General features: G+C 45.0%; 1 protein-coding gene across 2 annotated transcripts in view; it reads left to right on the top strand.

Annotated features, from left to right (window-relative positions):
* RXRG (retinoid X receptor gamma) overlaps positions 1-4,993 on the top strand; it is a 45,169-nt gene extending 40,176 nt beyond the window's left edge. For both annotated transcript variants that reach the window (XM_033197685.1, XM_033197686.1), the window contains one exon: positions 4,697-4,993. In XM_033197685.1, coding sequence (XP_033053576.1) covers positions 4,697-4,844 — 148 coding nt within the window. In that variant the 3' untranslated portion in view covers positions 4,845-4,993. The remainder of the gene's footprint in view (positions 1-4,696) is intronic.
* The last annotated feature ends 19,443 nt before the right edge of the window (positions 4,994-24,436 follow it).

The following is a 24,436-nucleotide window of genomic DNA, read 5'->3' as shown; positions in this document are numbered from 1 at the left end:
AGAAAATATGATCCTCAAATCTCATAGAAATTGGAAATGAAACTGAAAAGACTGTCTTAAAGACATTAATTTTGTTTGAGGGATTAATTTTAGATGCTTCCAATGCTCACTAATTATTTCTATTCCTCTGTGAAGTCTAATATCTACTTAGCTGTTTATCCTGGATCATAAGCTGACATCTAGCAATTGTCCAGAAGAGACTGAGCTGTGTTTTTTGTTGGAGGCTGTGGATGAATTTGAGTAGGTGGGTTTTGGCCCTTTGGTGCAATGAATAGGCAGGGCCTAGTGTATTAGTGAGATTAAGCTGAATAGACCCACCAGGTGCCACCAGTTTAACACAAGCGTCTATTGCTTGCTCACAAATCTGGGTGGGCAGTAAATTCAGAGAGGTGGTTGTCTGGCATGCCATCACTCAGGGACCAAGTCTCCTTTTTTCCTGTGTCTCCACCATGACCCAGAGCCATACTGTGTTTTGCATCCAGATGATGGAAGCGGGAAGAGGTGGAGGAGCAGAGAGGCAAGGCCATATGAGCCAGACCTGGGTCTTAGAGCGCCCTCATCTTTTCCTTCACTTTCATTGGCTGATTCCAAGTCACGCGGCCCAGCTGGCCACAAAGGAGGCTGGAGAATGTACCCTGTTTTATGCCAAGGAAGAGAAGAAAAGATTGGATTTTTGGCGAATCTAGCAGTTCACTATAGATGAGATTGAGAGAGCCCTGATCAAGGGGTCAGGACCTGGCTGCCAGCATTGGCTTGGCCTCTGTCAGGTGTGAGCCCTGAGCAAGTCACTGAAGCCCTGAGCTGGATGCTTTCTATCACATCTTCCATTTTTCGAGCACATACTGTGTGCAGGGCATTAGAAATAATGAGTGTCATACATATCATTTTCCTGAAATTGGCTCTATGACTTACTGTTTTTCTTTAAAAACCAACAAAAAACTCCAACTCACTTTTTTTCCTAATTATAAAAGCAATGCATGCTTTGGTTAAAAAAAAAAAAACCCTTAGAAAACTATTTTTTAAAAATATGCGGTGGCTCACGCCTGTAATCCCAGCACTTTGGTAAGCCGAGGCTGGTGGATCACCTGAGGTCGGTTGTTCGAGACAGCCTGACCAACATGTAGCAATCCTGTCTCTACTAATAATACAAAAATTAGCCGGGTGTGGTGGCATGTGCCTATAATCCCAGCTACTCGGGAGGTTGAGGTAGGAGAATCACTTGAACCGGGGAGGCGGAGGTTGTGGTGAGCCGAGATCGTGCCATTGCACTCCAGCCTGGATGACAAGAGCGAAACTCCATCAAAAAAAAAAAAAAAAAAAAAAAAAAAAAGCAGATAGTAAGAACTTATTGTAAATATTTTGGTATATTTCTTTCCAGTATCCTCATGTATCTATTATGTCTTGTGTGTATCTTCGTGTATCTATTAGGCATTATGCATATCCTGTATGCATTTCTAGATATGAAATTATACAGTTTTGTGTGTTATTTTCTTCCCTTAGCCATTCTAGAAATTGTTTTCAATTATTGACAACTACAAATTATCATTTTCAATGGTTTTGTAATATGTTGCAGTGTGAACATATCCTAATGTATTTAGCCATTGCCCTGTGATTGACATTTGGGTTGTTTCTAATTCATATCACTTTGAAAATTTTGGAACTTGACTCTTCTGCCGGAAGACGACTGGTAGGGGGCTGGACTGCCTCCACACACTGGGGAGAGAGGCCAACATTTGTTGCCAGGACTAGGGCAGGACCTGGAACTGCAGAGAGGTAGCAGAGGAGGGGTCCACTGCATAGTCTCCTGGGTTTGTCCAGCACAGCTTGGACTGAGGGTGATCAAGTGTTCATAGTTGGCTCAGCAGGTATATCGGGGTGTCGCTGGCCAGGCATGTGGGTGTGCTGAGGGCTGGTCACCTCTGGTCGGCAGAACCTGGTTGAAGGGGATCCTGGCACAGCCAGGTAGAGGCAGATTTCTCAGTGGGAGAGTGCTGCCACTCTGTGGAGATGTCTCAGAAGTGCATGTCACAGGGGCCACATTCTGCTTTCGCTGTGATCAGAAAGCAGAGATCAAAAGTCAGGTCATAGAACTCACACACACACTCTCTTGCACACACAGCAGGCACCTTCAAAGGCATAAATCCCCCTTGCTGCTAACCTGTGGGCAAGGAATGCTGTGACATGCGTCTATTAGATTTGATCTCAGTTCCTAAATCCAGATCACACAACAAAGAGGGCAGTATGATGGCATACTTAGAATTTTGGATGTTGTAAAATCTTGGTCTTTTTAGAGTTAAAAACAATTTTAGAGTTAATCCCAGTCTAACTTTGCACTTACGGAGAAGCTGTTTCCTTTGCCTACTTCCGTAAAGCTTAATGTCAGAGGCACAGCCGGGAGTTCAGACTCCTTATTGTCTAACTACCTCTTTCCTGAATGGTGATGCCACTCAAATGCTTTCAGGGGCTTTACCACTGGAGGCTTTCGAAGTAATGTGTGGCATTGGCATAGATCTTTAATTTTTCCATATAGGGAAGCAATTTCTACTTTTTTAGATGGTGCCACTTTATTTTCTTTGTATTGCTACATTTCTTTAAAATGTCATATGGCATGAGTATAGAAATATATACATTTTCAAGGAACACTGAAATTCTCATTTGTAACTTTTTCATGAAATAATGCTGTGACACTCAGTAAAGATTCATCTGGAACCAGAAATCTCTGACTTAGGGCCATAGTGACTAATGTGATTTTGGTCCTTGAGCTTTTTATTGGAAATTGTGAGTAGAGTGACTTCATATCTAGTAGCATTAATAACATTAAAAATGAGTTGGCATTGCATTGTGCACAGAGGGCACAATGTCACAGAGTGAAAAATGTCACAGAAAGAGGTGCCCGAAAGGACATGCAGATGGGAGATGAATCCCTTCACACACTGTTCTTTCTCCCTTTTGTGAACCTCACAACAAATGTCTTCAGTTATCGAAAAATGTGTGTGAGGGTGTGTATGAGTGAGTGAGGGTGTGTGTGTGTGCATGTGTGCATGTTGTAAGAACATGTTAGAGTGTGAATGTGGAGTGTGTTTGCATGTGTGTATGTGTGAGTGCTTGCATGTACATGTGTGTGTATGAGTGTGCATGTGTACGTATGTGAGACCACAGGCATGAGATATGTGAGATTAAGTGTGTGCATGTGTATGTGTATTGTGTGTAATGTGCATGAATATAGTGCGAGAGCATGAGTGTGTGGATGTGTGTGCAAACACGTGAAGTATGTGTGAAGGTGTGTATACATGAGAGTGTGTGAAGGTGCATGTGCATGAGTGTGTGTGAAGGTGTGTGTGTGCATGAGAGTGTGTGAAGGTGTGTGTGCATGCACATGTTGTGAGGTCATGTGAAAGTGTACATGAGTGGGCATGTGTATATGTGAGGGTGTGTGTAAGTGCATGTGTGTGAGGGAATGTGAGAGTGTGAGAGAGTGTGAGTGTGCATGTGTGTGAGTGGTGAGGATGTGTGTGCGGGCACATGGGTGTGAAGCATGTGTGAGTGTGTATGATAATGTGTGGGTCAGTGTGTATACATGTGTGCATGTATCCTCTCCCCAAACAGACCATAGACTCCTCAGGGCAGAGACTATGATTTTCTATTTCCTCTTTTCCTAATTTAAGGGTAAGCACAGACTAAGAAGTTGACCATAAAAATCGGTAACAATTGGCCAGGCACAGTGGCTCACGCCTGTCATTCCAGCACTTTGGGAGGCTGGGGTGCGTGGATCACCTGAGGTCAGGAATTTGAGATCAGCCTGGCCAACATGGCAAAATCCCATCTCTATTGAAAATACAAAAATTTAGCCAGGTATTGTGGCGGGAGCCTGTATTCGCAGCTACGCAGGAGGCTGAGGCAGGAGAATTGCTTGAACCTGAACCTGGGAGGCAGAGGTTGCAGTGAGCTGAGACTGGGCCGTTGCACTCCAGCCTGGGCAACAAGAGTGAAACTCTGTCTCAGAAAAAAAAAATTGGTAACAATTGGTTACAAATTGGCAACAAAAATTTGGCGACTGTGGACCCCAAGGCATGTGCTGGTAGTCTCACCTACTTAGGAGGCTGAGGCAAGAGGATAGATTGAGCCTAGGTACTCAGGTCTAGCTTGAGCAACATGGTGAGACCTCATTCTTAAAAATATTTTTTTGTGGGGGCTGGAAACTGAACCAAATTGATGGCATGATGGCTAGAGTAAGGCTCTCAAACATGTTCATCTAATGATGACAGCTGCCATGGACTGAGCACATTCAGTGCCTCACGCTCGGCTCTGGGTGCTTCAGCAGATCTGTGCAGGTACCCGAGGGACACAGAGACTGTGAGGAGCCAGTATGGCTGGCAACGTGAGTGGACACAGTCATCTAGTTCTTCCTCTTCCCCACCGTGAGTGAGGGGAGCTGAGGGCAGTCCTGGGACGTGGCTACAGAATTGAAGATTCTTGAAGGGTCATGTGCTACAGCTTCTGCCTTTAAGGCTGACGAGCCCTCTAGCCTGCTTCTGAAGCTCTCTAGGCTTAGAGATTCTGTGACTCCCTTGTCTCCCCTTCCAGCTCTTTTATCACAGATTGGTAGAGAAGACCAAGTGGACGGCTTCCCGCCAGCAGGTGCAGGTGTGCAGTGCATGCCCATCCCTGTTCCTGATGCCTCTTGGCTTCCCTGCAGGTTTGCCAAGCTGCTGCTGCGCCTCCCAGCTCTGCGCTCCATTGGCTTGAAATGTCTGGAGCACCTCTTCTTCTTCAAGCTCATCGGGGACACCCCCATTGACACCTTCCTCATGGAGATGTTGGAGACCCCGTTGCAGATCACCTGAGCCCTACCAGCCACAGCCTCCCCACCCAGGATGACCCCCGGGCAGGTGTGTGTGGACCCCCACCCTGCACTTTCCTCCACCTCCCACCCTGACCCCCTTCCTGTCCCAAAATGTGATGCTTATAATAAAAAAAACCTTTCTACACATGAGACTTTTATAGGTGGACTTTTGTATAGATGTTAAAGGTAATACGCTTTGCTGTCTACAGGGCTGCAGGACTTTCTGGAAGTTCTTGGGAAAACTAACCAAGCCTCTGTACATACAATTGGTTTAAATTATTTTTTCATTTGCCCTGGAAAGCAAACAAATGAGTAATAAAATAATATATGTGAAATTGGCACTGCTGGAGCATGGGGTGTGTTATTGTGCTACAGGGAAGTCGACTCAGACATGGAGAAGGGATATCAGAGGCTGGGGTCCTGAGACCATAAATCCCAGAGCACAATGCCTGAATCTAAGCTGGGCTTTGCTGCACAGCAAGCTTTGCCCAGGGGCACATTCTGGGGAGACTGGGAAGAGATGCTGTCTTTCAAAATTAACTTGTTTTCTTGTTTGTTTGTTTTTGTTTTTCTCCTAAGAATAATGAGCAGAAAGAGACTTATTCTAAATGGAGGCAATTTAGTATAAGGCCAAAGGAGAGATGTTCTCTGTCCTGGGAGTTGGTGGAAGATCTTAGGTTCTGGGAGTTGGTGGGAGATGGTAACAAAGGAATAGGTTTTTCTGTTATATCATGAGCTAGCAACAATAGTCAAAAGACTAGAGTACACCAAGTTTGTTTTCCAATCTTATCTAACCCTGTGCAGCCTGTTCTTAAAGGGGAAAGAGAGAGAAGCTCTCCCACTTTCTAATCTAGGATGTCCAGATTTACATAGTCTTTAAATCCCAACCGTTGGCTGTACCATGAGCTCCTTGAAGGTACAGACTGTGTCTGACACCACACATAGCCCATATAGCTCACTGTCTTTAACTCACATTCCTGCCATCTGCAAGAATAGGGCTTAACAGATACACAAATCGATGTATGCTATGAATTACGTGGTACCCCCTAAGGTTGTAAATGTAAATGTGCAGCCTGAACAGCTGCACATGGCAGTCCTGCTTCACCTTTTCCATACCACCAGAACCTGACCCAGGGCCTGGTGTACAAAGCACAAAGTAATCGGTGTTGTTGAATTGGGTTCCACACAACTAGAAAGAATCCCCTAAAGGACAATGTGGATGACATTTGTCTCATTCCCCATCAATAACTTGTCCCCTCAAAACCCCCATGGTTAACTCTCCAGTCCAAATACATCCCTCAGTACAACTGTAAAAACTAACATTGCTTTATTACTAAGAAAAACTTAGGGATCTGTCAGTGTTGGACATTAAGCAATGGAATGTAAATCTTAATTCTGCTGCTCTTTCCCTTGACTTGTGTATCTGCATTTACTGTGAACTATGATGAAAATAGTTGGCAGTGGGTGTTAAAATTTAATTGTAGCTTCCTTGATCTCTTCCCTCTGCCAGCATAATTCACCAGACACATTCAACTGCCTTAAGGTAACAAGGGCGTCCCAGGAAAATTCACTGCCCCCCCACCACTGGGGGTCACTTGAGTCCCATTCCTTTTCTTTGTTTGTTTGAGATGGACTCTTGCTCTGTCACCCAGGCTGGAGTGCAGGGTGCAATCCTGGCTCACTGCCACTTCTACCTCCCAGGTCTGAGCCATTCTCCTGCCGCAGCCTCCCAAGTAGCTGGGACTACAGGTGTGTGCCACCCTGCCCGGCTAAGTGTTTTGTTTCTAGTAGAGATAGGATTTTGCCATGTCTGGCCAGGCTGGTCTCAAACTCCTGACCTCAAGTCCTCCACCCACGTTGGCCTCCCAAAGTGCTGAGATTATAGGCATGAGCCACCGCTTCCAGCCCCATTCCAATCTTTGATCCCTTTTCCAGCCAACCCTAGCTTTTGCCTGCAGCAAAACACAGACTGGTCAGGGCCCAGCAGGGTGCTGCACATCCATCAGGTGTGGTGTCTCCCGAACTGCTGCTAGGGAGCCTCACTGAGCCTGAACAGAAGCTTGGCAGGAGCTGGGCTGTCTTCGTTGCATGGGCTGGTCCTATCAGATTCAGGGCCTCAAAGGCCACCTCCTTCCTGAGCTCGTCCTCCTTATACCCTAGCAAGAGCAACTGAGTGGATGTTCAGCCCCACCTGGATTGAGGTTCACCTTCCTGAAGGCCTGGCTCCACAGAAGCCACGGTAAGTTTCCAGGGCCCCACATCTCTGAAGAGCAAGAGCTTTCCTCATTCCACATGCCTCACCTACAAGTGGAATCAGCTGTGTGAGGGGACAGCACGGTCAAGGCTGACAAATGTTTTTGGTGTCCCACACCCTGTACTATGTAGTCTGACTTAAAACAGAGGGATGAAGCCTTGTTTTTCACAAGTTCTCATAGAGCCTGAGCTCACAGCTCCGGGGTGAAAAGCTTATCACTCGGCTTAGGCAGCAGGAGCCTGACTCCTGGCTCTGCCAGCAGTAGTCTTGGATTTAGGGAAAGTTACTTACCTTCTCTGCCTCTTATTTCCTTCTTTTATTTGTAAAGGTCACATGATAATACCCACCTTATAAGGATAAAAAGATGAAAGATGCATAAAGCCTAGTGTAAGAGCACATACATAAGACATACTTGGGTTCTGAGTCCTGACTTTGTCATTCATGATGGACTTAAACCTCGCTGAGCCTCAATCACTGAATCTGTAAAATGGGATTCTTGTGAGGATTACATAAGCTAATGCTCTTAGTGCTGTGACTGGCATGGAAGATGGGCAAAAATGTTAATTTATTTTCTGCTGAAGAGTGAGATTGCAATTAAAACATAATCTTGGATTTTCAAGGAAATTGCCAGAACATTCTATCCTACAGCCTGGCTTGGATCATCCAATATACTGTAAGAGGGATCAAAAATTTCTAGTTTTGGTTTAACACTTTTATTCTAGGTCACATCTTCAGCAGGCAAATGGAAATGAACCACCCCATTTTCCTAATAAACAGTGCTGATAACAGGAAAGCCTGTGTGAGCTGCAGGCACCAAGCGAGTGCAGGACGCTGGTGACTGTGGAGCCTGCCTATGAGTCAGATTGCAGGAAATGCATGCAGGAAGGGGTCATGGTTACAAACACAGGCTCAGAGTCGGCCCAGCCGGCCTCAATTAAAATCCCATCTGATCACTGAGTAACCCTGGGAATGTGATTTAATCTTTTAGACCTTAGTTTTCTACTTTGTAAACTGTGAAAAATAATAGTACCTATCCACAGGGGCCTGTTGAGAGAAGCAGATGAGATAAGCTATGAACCATACACAGGGCTCTGTCTAGCACATGGTGAGCTCCCAATTAATTTTAGTAAACCATTATTACTATTCATCCAAATATCTTCTACAGGATTCCTGCTCTGGAAAGAAAGTCCAGACTTCATGGAAAAGCTCCGCCCTACACCTAACTCCTTCTCCACACCCTACCTAACCTGAGAGCTCTCCACACCTTAGCCCCCATCCCCCATGCTGACAACTCACCCGTGCAGTGTGGGCCCGCCCTTCCTCACATGGTTGGTGTGAAAGTTAAGTGAGATAATTTAATGACAGCACTTTGTACATTATCAAAGACTGTGAAAAAGATGTTGTTTGCACAGTATTTCTTGGCCTTGGCCATTTCTTTTCTTATCGTTTAGTGAAATCAACCAAATATTTGTTTATAATTTTATACTGCTTTCTTGTTCAAAAACTTTCAATGACTTGCTTTAGTCTATTAAGCAGTCTCAGGCCAGGCACGATGGCTTATGCCTGTAATCCCAGCACTTTGGGAGGCAGAGGTGGGTGGATCACCTGAGGTCGGGAGTTTGAGATTAATCTGGCCAACATGGTGAAACTCCATCTCTACCATGGTGGCAGGTGCCTGTAATCCCAGCTACTTAGGAGGCTGAGGCAGGAGAATCAGTTGAACCTGGGAGGCAGAGGTTGCAGTGAGCCAAGATCACACCGTTGCACTATGGCCTGGGTCACAAGAGTAAAACTTGTTCTCAAAAAAAAAGCAGTGTCACCAGGGAATAAGCGTGTCCCTCCCCACCCCCAGGGACATTTGGCAATATCTGAAGACACTTTTGATGGTCATGACAAGGGGAGTTCCACTGGATGGAGGCTGGGGATGCTGCTAAACATCTATAACACACAGGATGGCCCCACAGCAAAGAATTATCTGGCCCAAAATGTCAAAAGTACCGAGATTGTGAAACTCTGCTATAAAGTGTCACTAATGGAATAAAATATCAAATAGTACTTTCCTGTTGTTTTGGTATTTTGGCTAAAGCCCCAAGGTGAGGCCATGAGGTCCCCTCATGTCTTAAGGAATTATGAAGGTAGATGAGCTGGTTCTGTGACTTATTCCTCTTCTTGAGCTGATATTCATAGAAGATTGGAATTTAAGGAGAGAAGTCCTTAGAACAAGGAGTGTTTGGGGAGTAGAGTCATGGCTTTACCCTATCTCTTCAGGGTATACAGTGAGAGGGAGGGATCCCCATTCCCGTGGCAAATGAAGGGGGCAGAAAAGAGCAACTCATTGAGTGGGAGTGGGCACCTACACAATGGGGAGGCTGGCGCCTGGCATCCTGGCTGATGCTTGCCTAGCAGCAGAAACCCACTGCCCCACCTTGCCACAGAGGGTAGGGAGGGAGAGCTGGGAGGGGCCTGAGCTACCGTGAGCATCAAGATGGATGTCTCTTCTTGATAGAGACCTCTGAGGACAGGGGCCCATTGTGAGGGTGTAAGTAGGGAAGGAAAGGGAGAACACTGTATCCCACCGCCCCCCTCCCTGTATTTCGTTTGTCCAGGATGTGGTATTTTCTGTGAGCCAACTGAATTCCCTGAAAAAAAGTTGTGTTTAGAATATCCTGAAGGTACCAAGCCAAGAGAGTGGCCTCTCAAGGCAAGGGGACTCCCGCAGTAGGAGGCTGTGGGTTGAACTGCTGTGGGCAGGAACTAAGGGGTCAAGCAGAGCATTCGTTGCCCATACCTGTTACCTCGCAGCACAGAGTTCCCCATGGGGCCTCCCAAAAGCTCACCATGTGCAATAAGAAGAGCCACCTGTTGGTACTTGCCACATGGAAGGCATCAACGGCGCCACGTACTTAAGAGCACTTCTCTCTCATCTTTCCTCCAGGGCCCAATTCCCTGGTAGAGAGAGAGAGAGAAGGAAGACCCAAAAAGAGAAGGAGGGGGAAGAAGGTAGAGGCAGAGAGAAGAATTGACCACTAAGTTTGGGTTAGACTAGACTTTGTAACTACTGAAGTGAGACATTCTGGGCTTTGCCTGAAGTACTGTTAATAGGCAAGGAATGGGAATGGCACAGAGCTGGTTTGAAGTCCGGCTGGAAAATAATAAAGTTTTTCTGTTTGATTTCATTGACTGTAGAGGCTTCTCAATACCAGCTGCACTAGTAAAAACCCAGGCCCCAGGCATGCATCAGCTTGACTTTGCCTTCTTTGGTTACCAGTGTCTCAGACCTAGCAACATCATTTTCACTTCTGCCCCGGAAGAGTCTAGATGGCTTGTCTGAGCCCATCTGTCCAATATCAGTTGTTATGATTTAGTTCTGCCCCTGAGATAAGCCCCAGCTTTTTATCAGGGCAATCAAGGCTGTCCATGGCTAGGCCCCAAAGAAAAAGTTCCCAGCTCTCTCCTTCTGTACATCACACACACCTCCAGCTGATTTAGCTATTTCTCAAATGACCTGCTGTCTACGTCTTTGCTCAGACATTCCTCTCTGCCTGGCATGACTCCTTCACCAGCTGTATCTACCCAAGTCCTACTCATCCGTTAAGATCAGTTCAAAGGCCACATCTATGTGAAGCTCTTCCTGATCTCTCCATCTTTGTGACATTACCATTATTCTGTGTCTCCATTAGGAACCCATTCAGCACTGCGCGTTGCATTATTGACTGGTTGTATATGCTATCAACTTTACTTGTAAATTCCTTGAGAGCAGGAGATCATGTCTGATTCAACTTCATATACACAACATCTCTGAATGGAGTGCCCAGCCCAAAGTTGCCATTCAACACATGTTAGTGCAATTGGCACCTCTGGTTTCATTCCCAGTACATGGCAGCCCACTGAAAGTGGTGTGTTCCCATAGTAAGCCCAGGAGCCTCCCCACTGGAGCCCTGAGCCAGAAAACCAGTCCTGGGTAGGATGTTAAGAGAAGGTATGAGGTCTCCACTGCCTTCCAAGTTACTCTTCGTGGGCACAGTGGGCAATGGCCCAAGAACTTGAGGCATGTTCTTTGCCTTCAGGGAACTTACAATGGAGAAAAGCAGAAAGCACAAGGATCAAGGGGTCCTAAGCAATGATACATCTACAGCACTTTGAAGTTCACAAAGCCCATGCAAAGATCTGTGGTGGTAATCTGCCCTTGGAGAGGAAGGCAGGGGAGCTGTTGAGGTCTCCATGTTAAAGATAAGAAACTGAGACTAGAGATTCAATGACTTGTCTTAGGACACATATGGTGGTAGCATGAGGAACTCAACTACTCTCACAGCAGATGCAGAGCCAGTGCCACTCAACTCCAAGACCTCTGGGCCTATATCCTCAGTGATTTTTTTTTTTTTTTTTTTTAAAGTGGAGTCTTACTGTGTAGCCCAGGCTGGAGTGCAGTGGCACGATCTCGGCTCACTACAACCTTCACCTCCTGGGTTCAAACAATTTTCCTGCCTCAGACTCCTGAGTAGCTGGGATTACAGGTGTGTGCCACCACGCCTGGCTAATTTTTGTATTTTCAGTAAAGATGGGGTTTCACTAGGCAGGGGAGCTGTTGAGGTCTCCATGTTAAAGATGAGAAACTGAGACTCTAGAGATTCAATGACCTGTCTTGAGACACACATGGCGGTAGCATGAGGGACTCAGCTACTCTCATGGCAGATGCAGAGCCAGTGCCACTCAACTCCAAGACCTTTGGGCCTATATTCTCGTGAACTTTTTTTTTTTTTGAGATGGAGTCTCAGCCCAGGCTGGAGTGCAGTGATGCAATCTCGGCTCACTGCTACCTCCGCCTCCTGGGTTCAAGCAATTCTCCTGCCTCAGCCTCCCGAGTAGCTGGGATTACAGGTGTGTGCCACCATGCCCGGCTAATTTATATATTTTCAGTAAAGATGGGATTTCACCGTGTCGGCCAGACTGGTCTTGAACTCCTGCCTCAGTCTCCCAAAGTGCTCGGATTACAGGCATGAGCCACCACGCCTGGCCCTCAGTGAACTTTTTATATTCTGTGCCCATGGAGTATTCGTAGGTTGAGGGATTGGTATACATGAAGAACAAACATAAAATAATAAGGGATGGTGTTGTTTTAATAAATGTGGAACTTGGACAAACAAACCAACATTTAGCTAACATCTCCATCAGTTTTACTACAGTGATATTTTCCTTGGATAGTTCCCTTTTACATTTGTCTTCAGAGTCAGTTTAAGGCCACCTAAGATACATGATCTCATGATTCTATAGTAAAGACATTAAATAACAACAACTACAACATCTCTCCTGGTCCAGGTTCATGTAACATGCCCATCAATCTGGAATCCAGCATACACCAGGCCCCAGGCTGGCACATTCATATTCCCAGCTTTATCTCCTACATTGTTCAAGAGATTTGGAGCTGAATGGCATTTGATTATTTTTAAAAACCAAATCTACCCTCTATGAATGAAAATTTGCCACCACTTCTGTAATTAAAAAAAAAAAAACTGACTCAGGCTCTGGAAGAACTGGGTCTTGGAGCTAAATGATCTCAAGGCTTCAGGCAATAAATCAGTGCCTTTCCACTAGGAGAAAGCTTGGGGCGGCAGCTACAGGATTAATTAAGGCGTTACTGGGAGGGGCTAAGTGAGGAGTGGAATGGAAAGCACAAACCCCTTTTCTCCCAACGCAGGCAGGGAAGGCAGATCTGAATAAGAGGTTTGTTAGTTTATGAAGAGAACTGGAGACCCAAACTTTCCCAGCCAGGAAGAGCAGCTTTCACCCTCCTCTACAGAAAACTCCATGGAAATGTCTCCCGTGACAGTGCTGGCGCACACAGCCATCTCTCGCCACAGACCACAGACCACAGAAGAACTGGCCAGGCCCAGTCTCCCCAGGGGAGGCATCTCCCGTTGGGCAGCTGCGAGGGATGCTTGCAACCTGCCCCTCCCGGCTGCACACTTTGTGAGGGAAGATTGTTAGGCATGGGTGCCCTCTGCTGTCTGCTCAGGGCATCACATCCCCAAGAAAGCTTCCAGGAGGCCTGAGAGGGAAGGGATTTTAAAAATTGAAAACAAAAAGGGTAGTTTGAAAAATGAACCTCAAATAGACTCAGAGGAAAGGGTACCCTTAGTCAGATACTCACTTAGTGGAGTGTTTACTTCAGACTCTGGGGAAATGGGCTTAGAAGAGGAATCTCAAGGGGGGAAAGGTTGGAGCATCTCATAGAGAATACATGAAAAGGAGTCGGGTTCAGGCTGGGAAAGAACAACCTCCTCCTCACCTGTCAGCCTCCCCACTAGCTAAAGGAAACATAGATCTGTAAATGCCAGTTCACTGGCATCACATACAAAGCCGAAGGCTAATGCCACATCAGGACCGGTTCTTCAAAGTGGGCGACCACTCCGTACAACAACAGTGTTTCCACAGCAACATGACAGTCAGACCTCTTTCCCAGAGGCAGAATTTGAGATGTTTGAGACTGGCTAAATGTGAGCTTTTAATGGAAAGATGTTTTAGGGAAATTTTCTGTTGTTCTTTTCCTGGTTGTCATGCAGAGTACAAAAGTGCCAGATCAGCCCTTCCCAAATTTGCAGAGCCAGATGTGGGCATTCACAGCAAGCTGAAGTTGCAGCGCCCTTAGGAGGAGCAATGCTGATGGCAGGTGGCCCAGTGGAAGGAGCAGGAGACAGGGAGTTAGAGGGTCTGATCATGTAGCAGGTGAGTGTCTGACCTGGGCATGTCTCTAAACCTCTCAGGCCTTCAGCTTTCTCTTCCGTAAAATCGAAGATTCTAACCAGATAATCTCTAAAGTTCTTTCTACCTCATTGAATCAATAATGTCTTTTAGAGATGGGTTGACATTCTACTCCATTACCTTACATGAAAGCAGGGGCTTACCCTAAGCTCTGGGCAATGGTTTCAGAGAGAACTCTGACAAAATCCTATTCCTTAGAAAGCTCAGGATCTGAAGGATAAAACACACAGATTAAAAATTTATTAAATTATGAATTGAACACCTGCTATGGGTTTAGTGCTCTGTTAAAAGATAGATTTATAAGCCTGGGCAAGATAGCAAAACCCCATCTCTACAAAAAATACAAGAAACAAAATTAGCCAAGTGTGGTGGTGCACACCTGTATTCCCAGCTACTTGGGAGGTTGAAGTGGGAGGATCTCTTGAGCCTGGGAAGTCAAGGCTGCAGTGAGCCGTGATTGCTCCACTGCACTCCAGTCTGGGTGACAGAGTGAGACCCTGTCTCAAAAAAAAAAAAAAAAAAGAAAAGATATAATTTATAAAGATGGTTTCTAATCCCAGGTGAGGAGAATTGAGTTTATCTATCTCAGTTGATGGCAAAATAGACCATCCAAGCTACCTCTTTTGTTCATTCTTCTCCTGTCATCTGCTATCTCAGATCCAAATCTTCCTCAAAGATTCCAAGTTTCTATTTTTTTTTTCTAGTAGGTCCTTGAAAATCCACTTTCCACGGGTTTATTTCTACACATGACATCCATGGAAATTATATGGTATTACATTGTTGTTTTAAAACTGTATATGAATGACTTTTTTGGTATCAGTTTCATTTTATCCATTCTTCTTTGTTTCTCTCATTACTCTGCTTTGCCATCCATCAGCGATGCTCTGTGTAACTCTGGCCGGTTCCTTTTAATTGCGGCACAGTGTTTCAGTAAACATGTAGATGGCTGACAGCTCTTTACCATAACAGGCATTCTTGCATAAGTCTCCTTGCTTACCTGTACAGGAGTGTCTCTGGTGTGTAAACCCAGGAGTAGGACTTGCCTAATTGTAGAGTGTCCACATGCTCAGTTTCACTATACTTTCCTACTGTTTTCCAAACCTTCGCACCTATATATATATACATTATATACTCCCACCAGTGCATAAGGGTCTCATTTCCACACATCCTTCTTAGCATTCGGCATAGTTCAAATTTCTAATTTTGTCAGTGTGCTTCATACAAAGTCTTTCTCTGATTTGTCTTTCTCTTATTATTAGAAAGGTTGAGCTCCTCTCTTTCCTTATTAGCCATTCAGATTTCTTATGTTTGTCATATTGCTTATCTTAAAAGAATTACAATTTAGGCCTGGCCTAGAAGAGGCAAGTGCTTACTACATACTGCAAGGAACTGAATGTTTATGCCCCTCTCCCCCAATTCAAATGTTGAAATCTTAACCCCTGAGGCAATGGGGGAGGTGGGGCTTTTGATAGGTGATTATGAGGGCAGAGAATGGCATTAATGCCCTTATAAAAGAGACTTGAGAGAAATCCCTTTGTCCTTCCACCACAGGAGGACACAATCAGAAGTTGGCCATCTATGAGCCAGGAAGCTGGCCCTTATCAGAAACCAGACTTGCTAGTCCTTTGATCTTGGACTTCCCAGTCTTCAGAACTATGAGAAATTTCTGCCGTTTTATAACAGAAATGTTACGGGTAGTTTCTCCCAATCTAATACTATCTGTTCACTCGAGCAGAATCTTTAATTTTGATGTGGTCAAATCCATCCATTTCTCACTTTATGGTTTGCAATTTTGGAGTCTTGTTGGAGGAACCTCCTTCGTCCAAAGGTCCCAGAATCATTTTCTCATTAACCTAACAAGAGACTCAAAGAGCCATGTGGGGACCAAAGCATTTGCTTTGCAAGAGACCGATCTGGAATGGAGAACATGACAGGCCTTTCTACCCTCTTCCCTTCCTGAATTACAGATGTCCAAGTTCACCGTGCAGGGCCAACCTGACTTACCCATGCTTTCCCAGGTGAAGAAGCTGAAGAATGGGGACCTCCTGCGATGAGAGTGCCCCTCTTCAGGGGTTCATCCCATGGGTCCTGGAAGCACATGGCTCGCTGAACTTCAACACATGCAGGTCCAGGCAGCAGGTCAAGATTTTACTCCTCCACCTTGCCCAAGGCAGAAACATGGCTGAACAAATGGCTGCTTTTCTTAATCTCACCAATCGGACTAGTCACCTCTCTCCTATGAGGAGAAGCAAGTGATAGGGTGGACAGAAAAGCCAAAGGATTTCTTCAAGGACTTTTATGTCCAGTAGAAAAGCAGGAACCCTTCATCTTTGGGCTAAAATGGGTATGTGAGATTAGGAAGAGTAGAAAGTTCCTTTCTCTAGCTAATATTAATATCTTTATATTACAATTGAAAAGGAGTCTCAGAGAGGCCGAGTCACTTGCCCATGGTCACACAGCAAGTAGTAAAGCTGAAAGTCAAAACTAGTCTCTAAAGTGAGACAGACTCTAATTGTTAGCCACAAACTCTTAATTTCTCCTCTGTCACCAAAAACCTAAGTATAGACTGTGATTCCCCTATACTTTATTTCCTCCAAATCATAGATACTCAGGATGTTGCAACTTCAGCGGCCACTTCTTACTTCTGCCTGATCTAACTATAGAGTTCCTAGAGACCCAGAGGGCAAAGAGACTTGTCCAAAGCTGCCAGCAAAGTAGAGGCAGAAAAAATACATGTTTTCCAAACATATCATGAAGAGTTCTGTCTCACTGCTGGATGCTTTTAGTCTTGAGCTTCTTTTTTGAAGAGGACTAATGGAAATAACACAGATTCAACTCAATCTGATTTAAGTAAAATGTCTCACAAAACTGAAAGTCTTAGGACAGGACCAGCTCCAGGTACAGAGGGCCCAGGCACTCAGATGATACCTTCAGAACTCTTGCTATCTCTGGGATCTGTATTTCTCTCTGTTAGAGTCATTCTTGGCCAGGAACTCTAAGTTGACATCCTTGCGGGCCAGTGACCCTAGCCAAAGGAGAGATCGTCTCTTTGCCCATGTTCCAGCAGAAATCCTGGAGCAGATATTCATAAGCTCTACTTGGTTGGAATTAGGTCCCAGATACACCCGTGACAATGGTGGGAGGGAGGGATAGCAACATCTGAATCACATGGGCTGAACCTGGGAAGGAGTGGTTTCCTAAAATGAAAACTGAGGTGTGCTCACCAGAATTGGGAATGGATCCAGAAAGGCAAAAACCTAGATGTCAACACAACTGACAGATTCAACATGCAGCCATGTCTGTATATTTCTCTATTACTACCATTGCTCTACCCCCAGGCAACCTACATTGCCTGCACATGGTACTCCAGACACTGGACCAAGCATTTCATATGCATTACCTTATTTTATCCTCAGTGTACTTCTATGAAGTGGCTACTATCATGATCCCCATTTTAGTGGAGAGGATATCAACGCCTAGGGATGTTTTATTACTAATTCAGTGTCACATAGCTAGTCATGGGCAGAATCCAAACTCGAACTCAGGAATGCCTTAACTTAAATCCCATACTTTTAACCACTGCATTCTATTGCAAACAAAACAGTTAATACTAGGAAAAGAGGATGGTCTTTATTCTGCAGATAATGTAATGTAAGTCCCTCTCCTCCTGCCCCCCTTCCCCATCGGCAACCAAACCGTAGAACAGAAAGTACAAATCCTTACCATCATTGCTTCCGGTTTCTTCCTTGAGATTCTGGATTTCCACTGCATCCACAGACACTTCCTTTCTTGGATAAAGCTGACCACCCACACAAGAGAACCGATGCTATAAGGTGACAGTTGCTTTGGGGTTGTCCATAGCCAGAGATACATATTTTTTGTTTTTCAGTTGAAAAAGGATATTCTCTCCAAGTTGCCTGAATCCAAACTGGCTAAACCACTTTTGTTCAAACTTTCCAAGCAATTTCATCCCTGGGGTGGAAACAGAGCATGAAATGATTTGGAGCAAGAGGACAATTTTTGGGCAATTTTAAGTGAGTGAAAACAGGAGGTTATAATGGAAGTTGTTTTTCAACCCTTAACTCCAGCATTTTGTAACCAAGAATTCTGTCTCTCAGGTTTTGCTGGTGGGAATGTAATGCTGAGCAGTCGTCTGGAGCTGCTTCTAGATATTCAATAATTAGAAACAGCAACCCTGACTCAGAAGCCTATCAGCTGGCTTTCAGAGTGCCACTTCACAGAAGAAAAAGGAAAAAAAAGTTGCAAACTTGGTAAAGTAACAATTGAACAAAAGTCAATAAATATGTCATATACGTTTTAACAGTGGTTTGTACTTCTCCTTTAAAAATTCCATTGTCAAATATCTAATATAAATAAGTCCTATATGAAGAATGAATTGGAAGAAAAGTTGAAAATTTTTCAGTAATGATGAGAGGGCAAAATCTCTTATTTGGGGCCATGCGGTCAATGGAAGGAGACAGTGTGGTTTAGTAGTAATTCAGGTGACACAACTAGGAAGCTAATTTGTCTGCAAAATTGTCTTTTGAAATTTGGTCCAGGATGGGATCAGTCATGTTCCAATTTCCTCGAAGAGCTTTAAGAGCTGGAAAACACCCAGCTATTGTCCATGACTTAGACACAGGCTTCCTGGAGACAAAGAAACATTTTTTGGAGTGTCCTTTTCTACTCAATGATTTTTCAGGGCCTTTGTCTTTCCATCTTTCAATGGGTGTGATAACACAGAACATATGGAGAGGATACACACAGAGAGAGAGAGAGAGAGAGAGAGAGAGAGGGAAAGAGACTGTAATCGTTCAGGCACTAACACTGCTGTGGCAAATGGTAGAAGAGAGAACAAAAGGCAGAGGTGGAAGTAGAAAATTTTCCTACAGCATAGAACAGGGCCGGACTTAAGAGTAGAAAAGTTTTCCACTCACCTTGAGCACCTCCATCGCAGCAGCCGCAGACAGCTTAGCCACTGTTTTCTTTCCTGGGTCTGTCTGAGGTAGGTGGAGCCAGGAGGCAAGTGGGATGCGGACTCCTGTACCTGCATTTGCCACTCCGCTCCATTCCTGGGATTATTCTGGAAGTGGTCATGGCCAGGGCCTGGTACCCTGTCTGGTGCTTAAGTCTATTCTGAAAATGTCTGTTGAGGGATGAAAGATACCTCTCAGACCAGGGTTAGGGATCTGGCCTGGGGCTGTCCCAAATCTTCAATACAGACTCTGAACGCAAAGAGGCCTTTCTCCATCTCCAAAAAGAACTAAGTGGTGTAACACTGGCGCTGGAGACAGAAAGACTGTCTACATACATATTGGACTCTGGCCCTGGGGAGGTGCCACCTCCACCTCCTCCACATGGCTGGCAAATAGCGCTTTGTTCACACCTCTTGTCTGCACCCAAGGAGCTCACCAAAGCACACACCCAGTAGCAGAAGAAGCGGGAGAACCAGCTGCTGACCTCGGACCTGGCCCTGATGCTCAGCATTAGGTGGGTGGGCCTTTTGAGAAGTTTAACAAACTCAATACTCATCAACCTATACAGAGCAAACATTTATTCTATGAGTAATTCTATGCTAAGATTCAGGGCAACGCATAAAGTATGATTCTGTTTATGCAAAAAATACCCACATAGGTGATTTGTAAGGTTTATATAACTTCATAGAAAGAAGCTAGAAAGGATGCATACTACTAACAGTGGTTACTTCTGGGAGCAGTGTGGAATTAGAGGTAGTGCTGAAGTATATTTTCATTTTTTACTTCATCTTTTCTATTTCTTTTTTTATAATGAGCAGATTTTGAGATGCAAAGAAGGGAAGAAGGGGATTCTGGGTGGAAAGCTCAGAATATACTGGTCTCTGGAGGCAGGGAATCATGAGTCTTGGTCCAGGGCTGGTGAATGGTTTGCTCAACAGAAACCTGGGTGTTTACAAGAGAGGAGTGGATAATTCTACTTCTTGGTGTATATTCCAAAGAATTGAAAGCGGGAACTCAGATATTTTGAATGCTAATGTTTATTGCACCATTACTGACTATGATACAAAGGTGAAGGCAGCCCACATATCCATTAACAAATAAATGGATAAACAAAATAGGATTTATCCATACAATGGAATATTGTTCAGCTATCAAAAGGAGTGAAGTTCTGATACATGCCACAACATGGGTGAACCTTGAAAGTCATACTGAGTGAAAGAAGTCAGTCACAAAGGGACAAATGTTGTATGATCCCACATATATGAAATAGCTAGAATAGGAAAATTCATAGAGGCAGAAAGTAGATTAGAGGTTACCAGGGCTGGGGGAAGTGGGGAATGGGAGTTACTGCTTAATGATTGCAGAGTTTCTGTTGGGGGTGATGAAAAAGTTTTGGAAATGGATAGCAATGACAGATGCACAACATTGTAAATTAATGCCACAGAAGTGTCCATGTAAAAATGGTTATGATGGCAAACTTGTATCTATTTGTACCGTAATAAAAAAGAAAGACAAAAGAGAAAAAAAGGGAGGGGTGAGTTTTATAGCAGAGTGGGAGGTGGGCATGTGTGCCAAGCTGAGGAAACAGAAGTGGGTAATGGGGTCCCCTTCTTAGAGCCCTGTTCAGGGTCCACAGAGCCATGCCCTGGCTGCTGGGAGCATCATCTGCTGATATCTCTAAGCTGTGTTCCTCACTAGGCACTGCCTTTGGCCGTAGGGTGCTGTCTTGCCTGAGAATATGCCCCCTTTGTGGGGTGGGGTAGACGGTGACCTGTGAGTGGCTGATGTCTGGAAACTTGGCTCAATTTGGGACTACTGTGCAGGGCCATCCCAAATCCAGAACTTCCCACAGAATCAGCAGAGGCCTCAGGTACCACCACCGGTGGGCCAGCTTCTTTCTGGGGCCTATCCTGTCTTCCTTACTTCCTTACAGGTCTGTCTCCCAAGAGCATTCCCCAGGAAACTTTCTGCATGCAATTCTCCTGCTCAAACTCTATTTCCAGAAAACCTGAACTATGATGGAGACAACTGGGAATTTTTGTTTGTTTGTTTGTTTTTTAATTTAGTAGTGGCAGAATGAGAGCTGTGGCTTAGGGAGATCATCTTGGCAGAACTGCATATTATAAGTTGGAGGATGAGAGAGTGGAGGTGGGAAGATTATCTGGGATGCCATCACATCAGAGTCAAGCAAGAGGAAGAAAGGACCTGAAGTAGAATGATGGCAGAGGGAGAGAATGGACAAAAATATTAGAGCTAGAACTGGCAGAGGAGGGGAGTTAGCTGGATAGAGGCTGTGAAGTAGCTAATTTGCAGCACAATTCCATGAGATTCCTAGGAATTGGAATGTACTTGTGAACCAAGGCAACCACATACCTTGCCCTCTGCTGTGGGGCCTGGCACTAGGTCCAGGCAAGTACCCAGCAGCCTGACTGCAGCACACCAGCTGAGAGGCCACCCTGAGTTCTGCCAAGAGGCTGTGGGGAAGCTGGAGGTCTTCCTGCTGATTCCCTGGCATTGCTGCAATTTCTTCTTCAACCAAGCCCACAGCTAATGCTGCCAGTGTCAGGATGCCAGATTTAAAGGGGAGAGAAGTCCTGAGGCAGGGGTCTATTGAGAGGAAAATCTGAAGAAGCTTTGCAGTAGGCTGGCTAGTTCTGTGTAGGCCAGGAAAGCATTTCCTGGTGGATGGGATTTGAGAGGGAGCAATGTCCAAGGACCTGCTTTGTGATGAAACTGCTCTGGTCTAGAAGGGCTGTCTTCCATGCAAGTTTAGATGCTGTCTCAGGGAAGCCTTTTGCTTACTAATTTCCCCAGCCCCTTGACACTTCGTCTCACTTTCCTCACAATGGCATAGCTTGGGAAGTGGATTTGAAGCCCTGTGGAATCCCGCGGTCCCTCTGGAATTTCTGACTTTGAGTGGCTACTGGAGTTCTGGCACAGGCCTTAGACAAGTTTCCCCAGAGGTCTGGGTGGACTCCAGGGATAGCTAAAACACCTTTGGCAAAAACAGACATGTCATAAGGGTGCATGTCAGGCACCAAAACAACAGAAAGGGTCCTAGAATGGTCTAGTGTGGTGACGCCCAAATCTGCCTGTGCATCAGTGTCCTTTTAAAAGTTGTTTAAAACTACAGAGGCCTGTGTGCTACCCTTGATCTGCTGAATCAGAATCTCTGAGGCTGGGTGGAGATTTGTCTTTTTAAAGCTCCCCAGGTGATGCTAATGTGCAGGCAAGATTGGAATCCAAAATGTTTCTTCCATAGCTGGGAGGTGGGCCCAGAAAGGTGAGTCACCAAGGCTGACCGAGCCAGGCCTGGAACCCAAGTCTTCCAGGACCCAGTCCAACCTCACATTCCCTTTGCTGACTGTCAGGCTTCTCTGGACACGGACTGCACTGCCCAGCCCCCGACTCTCTCGCGCCCTCCCAACCTCATGCAGATGTGCATGCTCTGCCCTTCCACGTGTTCATGGTGTACCTGTTCTCTAACTTGCTTTTTAGGGTGAAAATAAGTGTTTGCTTATTTCTCCAATTACTTCATTGAATCATAAGGCCAGTGAGGCTGTAGACCACAACAACTCAAACCCTAATAAGCCACAGTTGCCGAACAAGGACTGTGGGCCCCAAATGATCCAGAGAAACATAAAAGTTGAATCTTCTTCAGAGTAGAAGACAACATAGTATAGTGGGAAGGGAATCGACTTTGGAATCCATTAAATCAACTTTGGAATCAGTTTTTGAATCTGAGCTTCAGTTTCGTCATCGGTGCAATGAAACTCACAGGGTTACAGTGGTCATCACATGACTTAGTGTATGGGAAAAGAACCTGATTTATTATAGGGATGCTATTGTCAGGACAGGCTGAGCTTCTGCTATAACAAACAACCCCAAAATCCCAGTGCATAAAACAAGGCTCACTTCAGGTTGAAGGGGGAGTTCGAAGGGAGGACTCTGTTGGTGGTAGACACTCTGAGGCCCAAACTGCAGTATCTCCACTGTCACCTCAATATCAGGCTTCAGGTTCATAGTGACAGGAAAAGACAGCATAGAGACTCGTGCTGGCTCCAAAATATTCTCCACCAGAATCGACAAACGTCATTCCACTCACATTTCACTGGCCAAAGCAATTCACAAGGATACATCTTACATTGAGGGATATGTGCTCAGAAGGAGAAGAGAATCAGAAATCTTGGTGAACACTAGTCATGTCCACATTGTATGAAAGGACTTATTACTGTCCTGGTGGCACAAAGAGATATTACCACACCAAGACTAGAACCTCATCTTTTGCAGCACATGGCGGCTACTAAAGGACAGTTAGCTGTTGTATAAATTCCTCTCCCTTCTGAGTCATTTGCCTTTTTTATAGTCAAATGCTGAAAAGAAACATTTCAGCATACATAAATGAGCGAAGAGAATGAAATTCCATGGTCAAACCTTCCAGTTCAAGGACTGTCCTTTCTTTCAGGGCTCATAACTCCTGTCATATTTCTAAATGGCTTATGCTTGTCAGCAATAGTACTTCCTCTGTAAACAATGAAATTTGGGGTTTGACTTACAAAAGATGTATCACTCTTCAATACATGCTTTTGACTTGGGTGCAGAGGTGCGGCGCATTGTCAGTGTACATCCTGGGTCCCTGAGTAGTCATTTGCAAAGAGCTCCTCTCTCAGACGACTTCCTCTGGAAACACCTCCATCATTTATACTGGAGGAGCCCTGGCTTTTGGGGGTGCCCTAGCTCTGTAGAAACCACTCAGGCACCAAGTCCACTGAAACTCTGACCCATTAAAATAAAATCAAAGAACTCAGTGGGAAGAGGGGAGACAGATTCAGCTATTAAACCTCTCCCAGTTTACATAAAATTCTTCCTTATGAGTCAAAAGCACTCCTGGAAGTTCTTTTAGTGACTGATTATAAATGCATATCATGTTCAGTGCCTACTATAAGTCAGGTTTTGTTCTGGGCTTTGGGATTCATCAATGAGTAAAATAATTTTCTGCTCTCATGGAGTTTAGAATCTGGGGAAGGAATAGAAGAGAAAACAAACTCATAAGTAAGTAATTCTACTTTAGGCAGATTACATGATAAAACGACTCGAGGTAAGGAGAGAGGATGCATAGACTGGGGGAGGGAGATTGCTATTTTAGAGAGTAGCCAGGAAAGACTTTCCTGATGAGGAGTCAGCCAATCAGAGACTTGAATGAAGACAAGGGGCTAGTAATGCTAAGATATAGCAAATCCACTCAGAGATATGAGGGGTGTGTGTGTGTGTGTGTGTGTGTGTGTGTGTGTGTAGTAATGCCCACAGGCAGGACAGGTAATACCAGTAACAGGTCCATCATATTTTATGCAGGTTGGTTGGTACATACTTGTGGTGCTAAGTTCAGTATGCCATATAGACAGGGGTAACAGCAAGTGTAAATGCCCTGTGGCAGAAAGTAGCTTGTAGACCAGAAAGTATCAGTGACCACTGCCTGCTGCAAGAGGAAGGCGGGGGGAGGAAGGGCCACAGTAAGATTGGCCTTCTTGGCCATAATAAGGGTCAAATTCTGATGCACCACCATGTAGCCCTTTCCAAAGCCCACAGTGATCTTCATCCCCCACA

This window comes from Trachypithecus francoisi, unplaced genomic scaffold, assembly GCF_009764315.1.
Source record: "Trachypithecus francoisi isolate TF-2019V2 unplaced genomic scaffold, Tfra_2.0 Lachesis_group5, whole genome shotgun sequence".
Taxonomy (NCBI): Eukaryota; Metazoa; Chordata; class Mammalia; order Primates; family Cercopithecidae; genus Trachypithecus; species Trachypithecus francoisi.
Note: the sequence above shows the minus strand (reverse complement) of the source record. Positions and strands in the feature narration are given on the sequence as shown.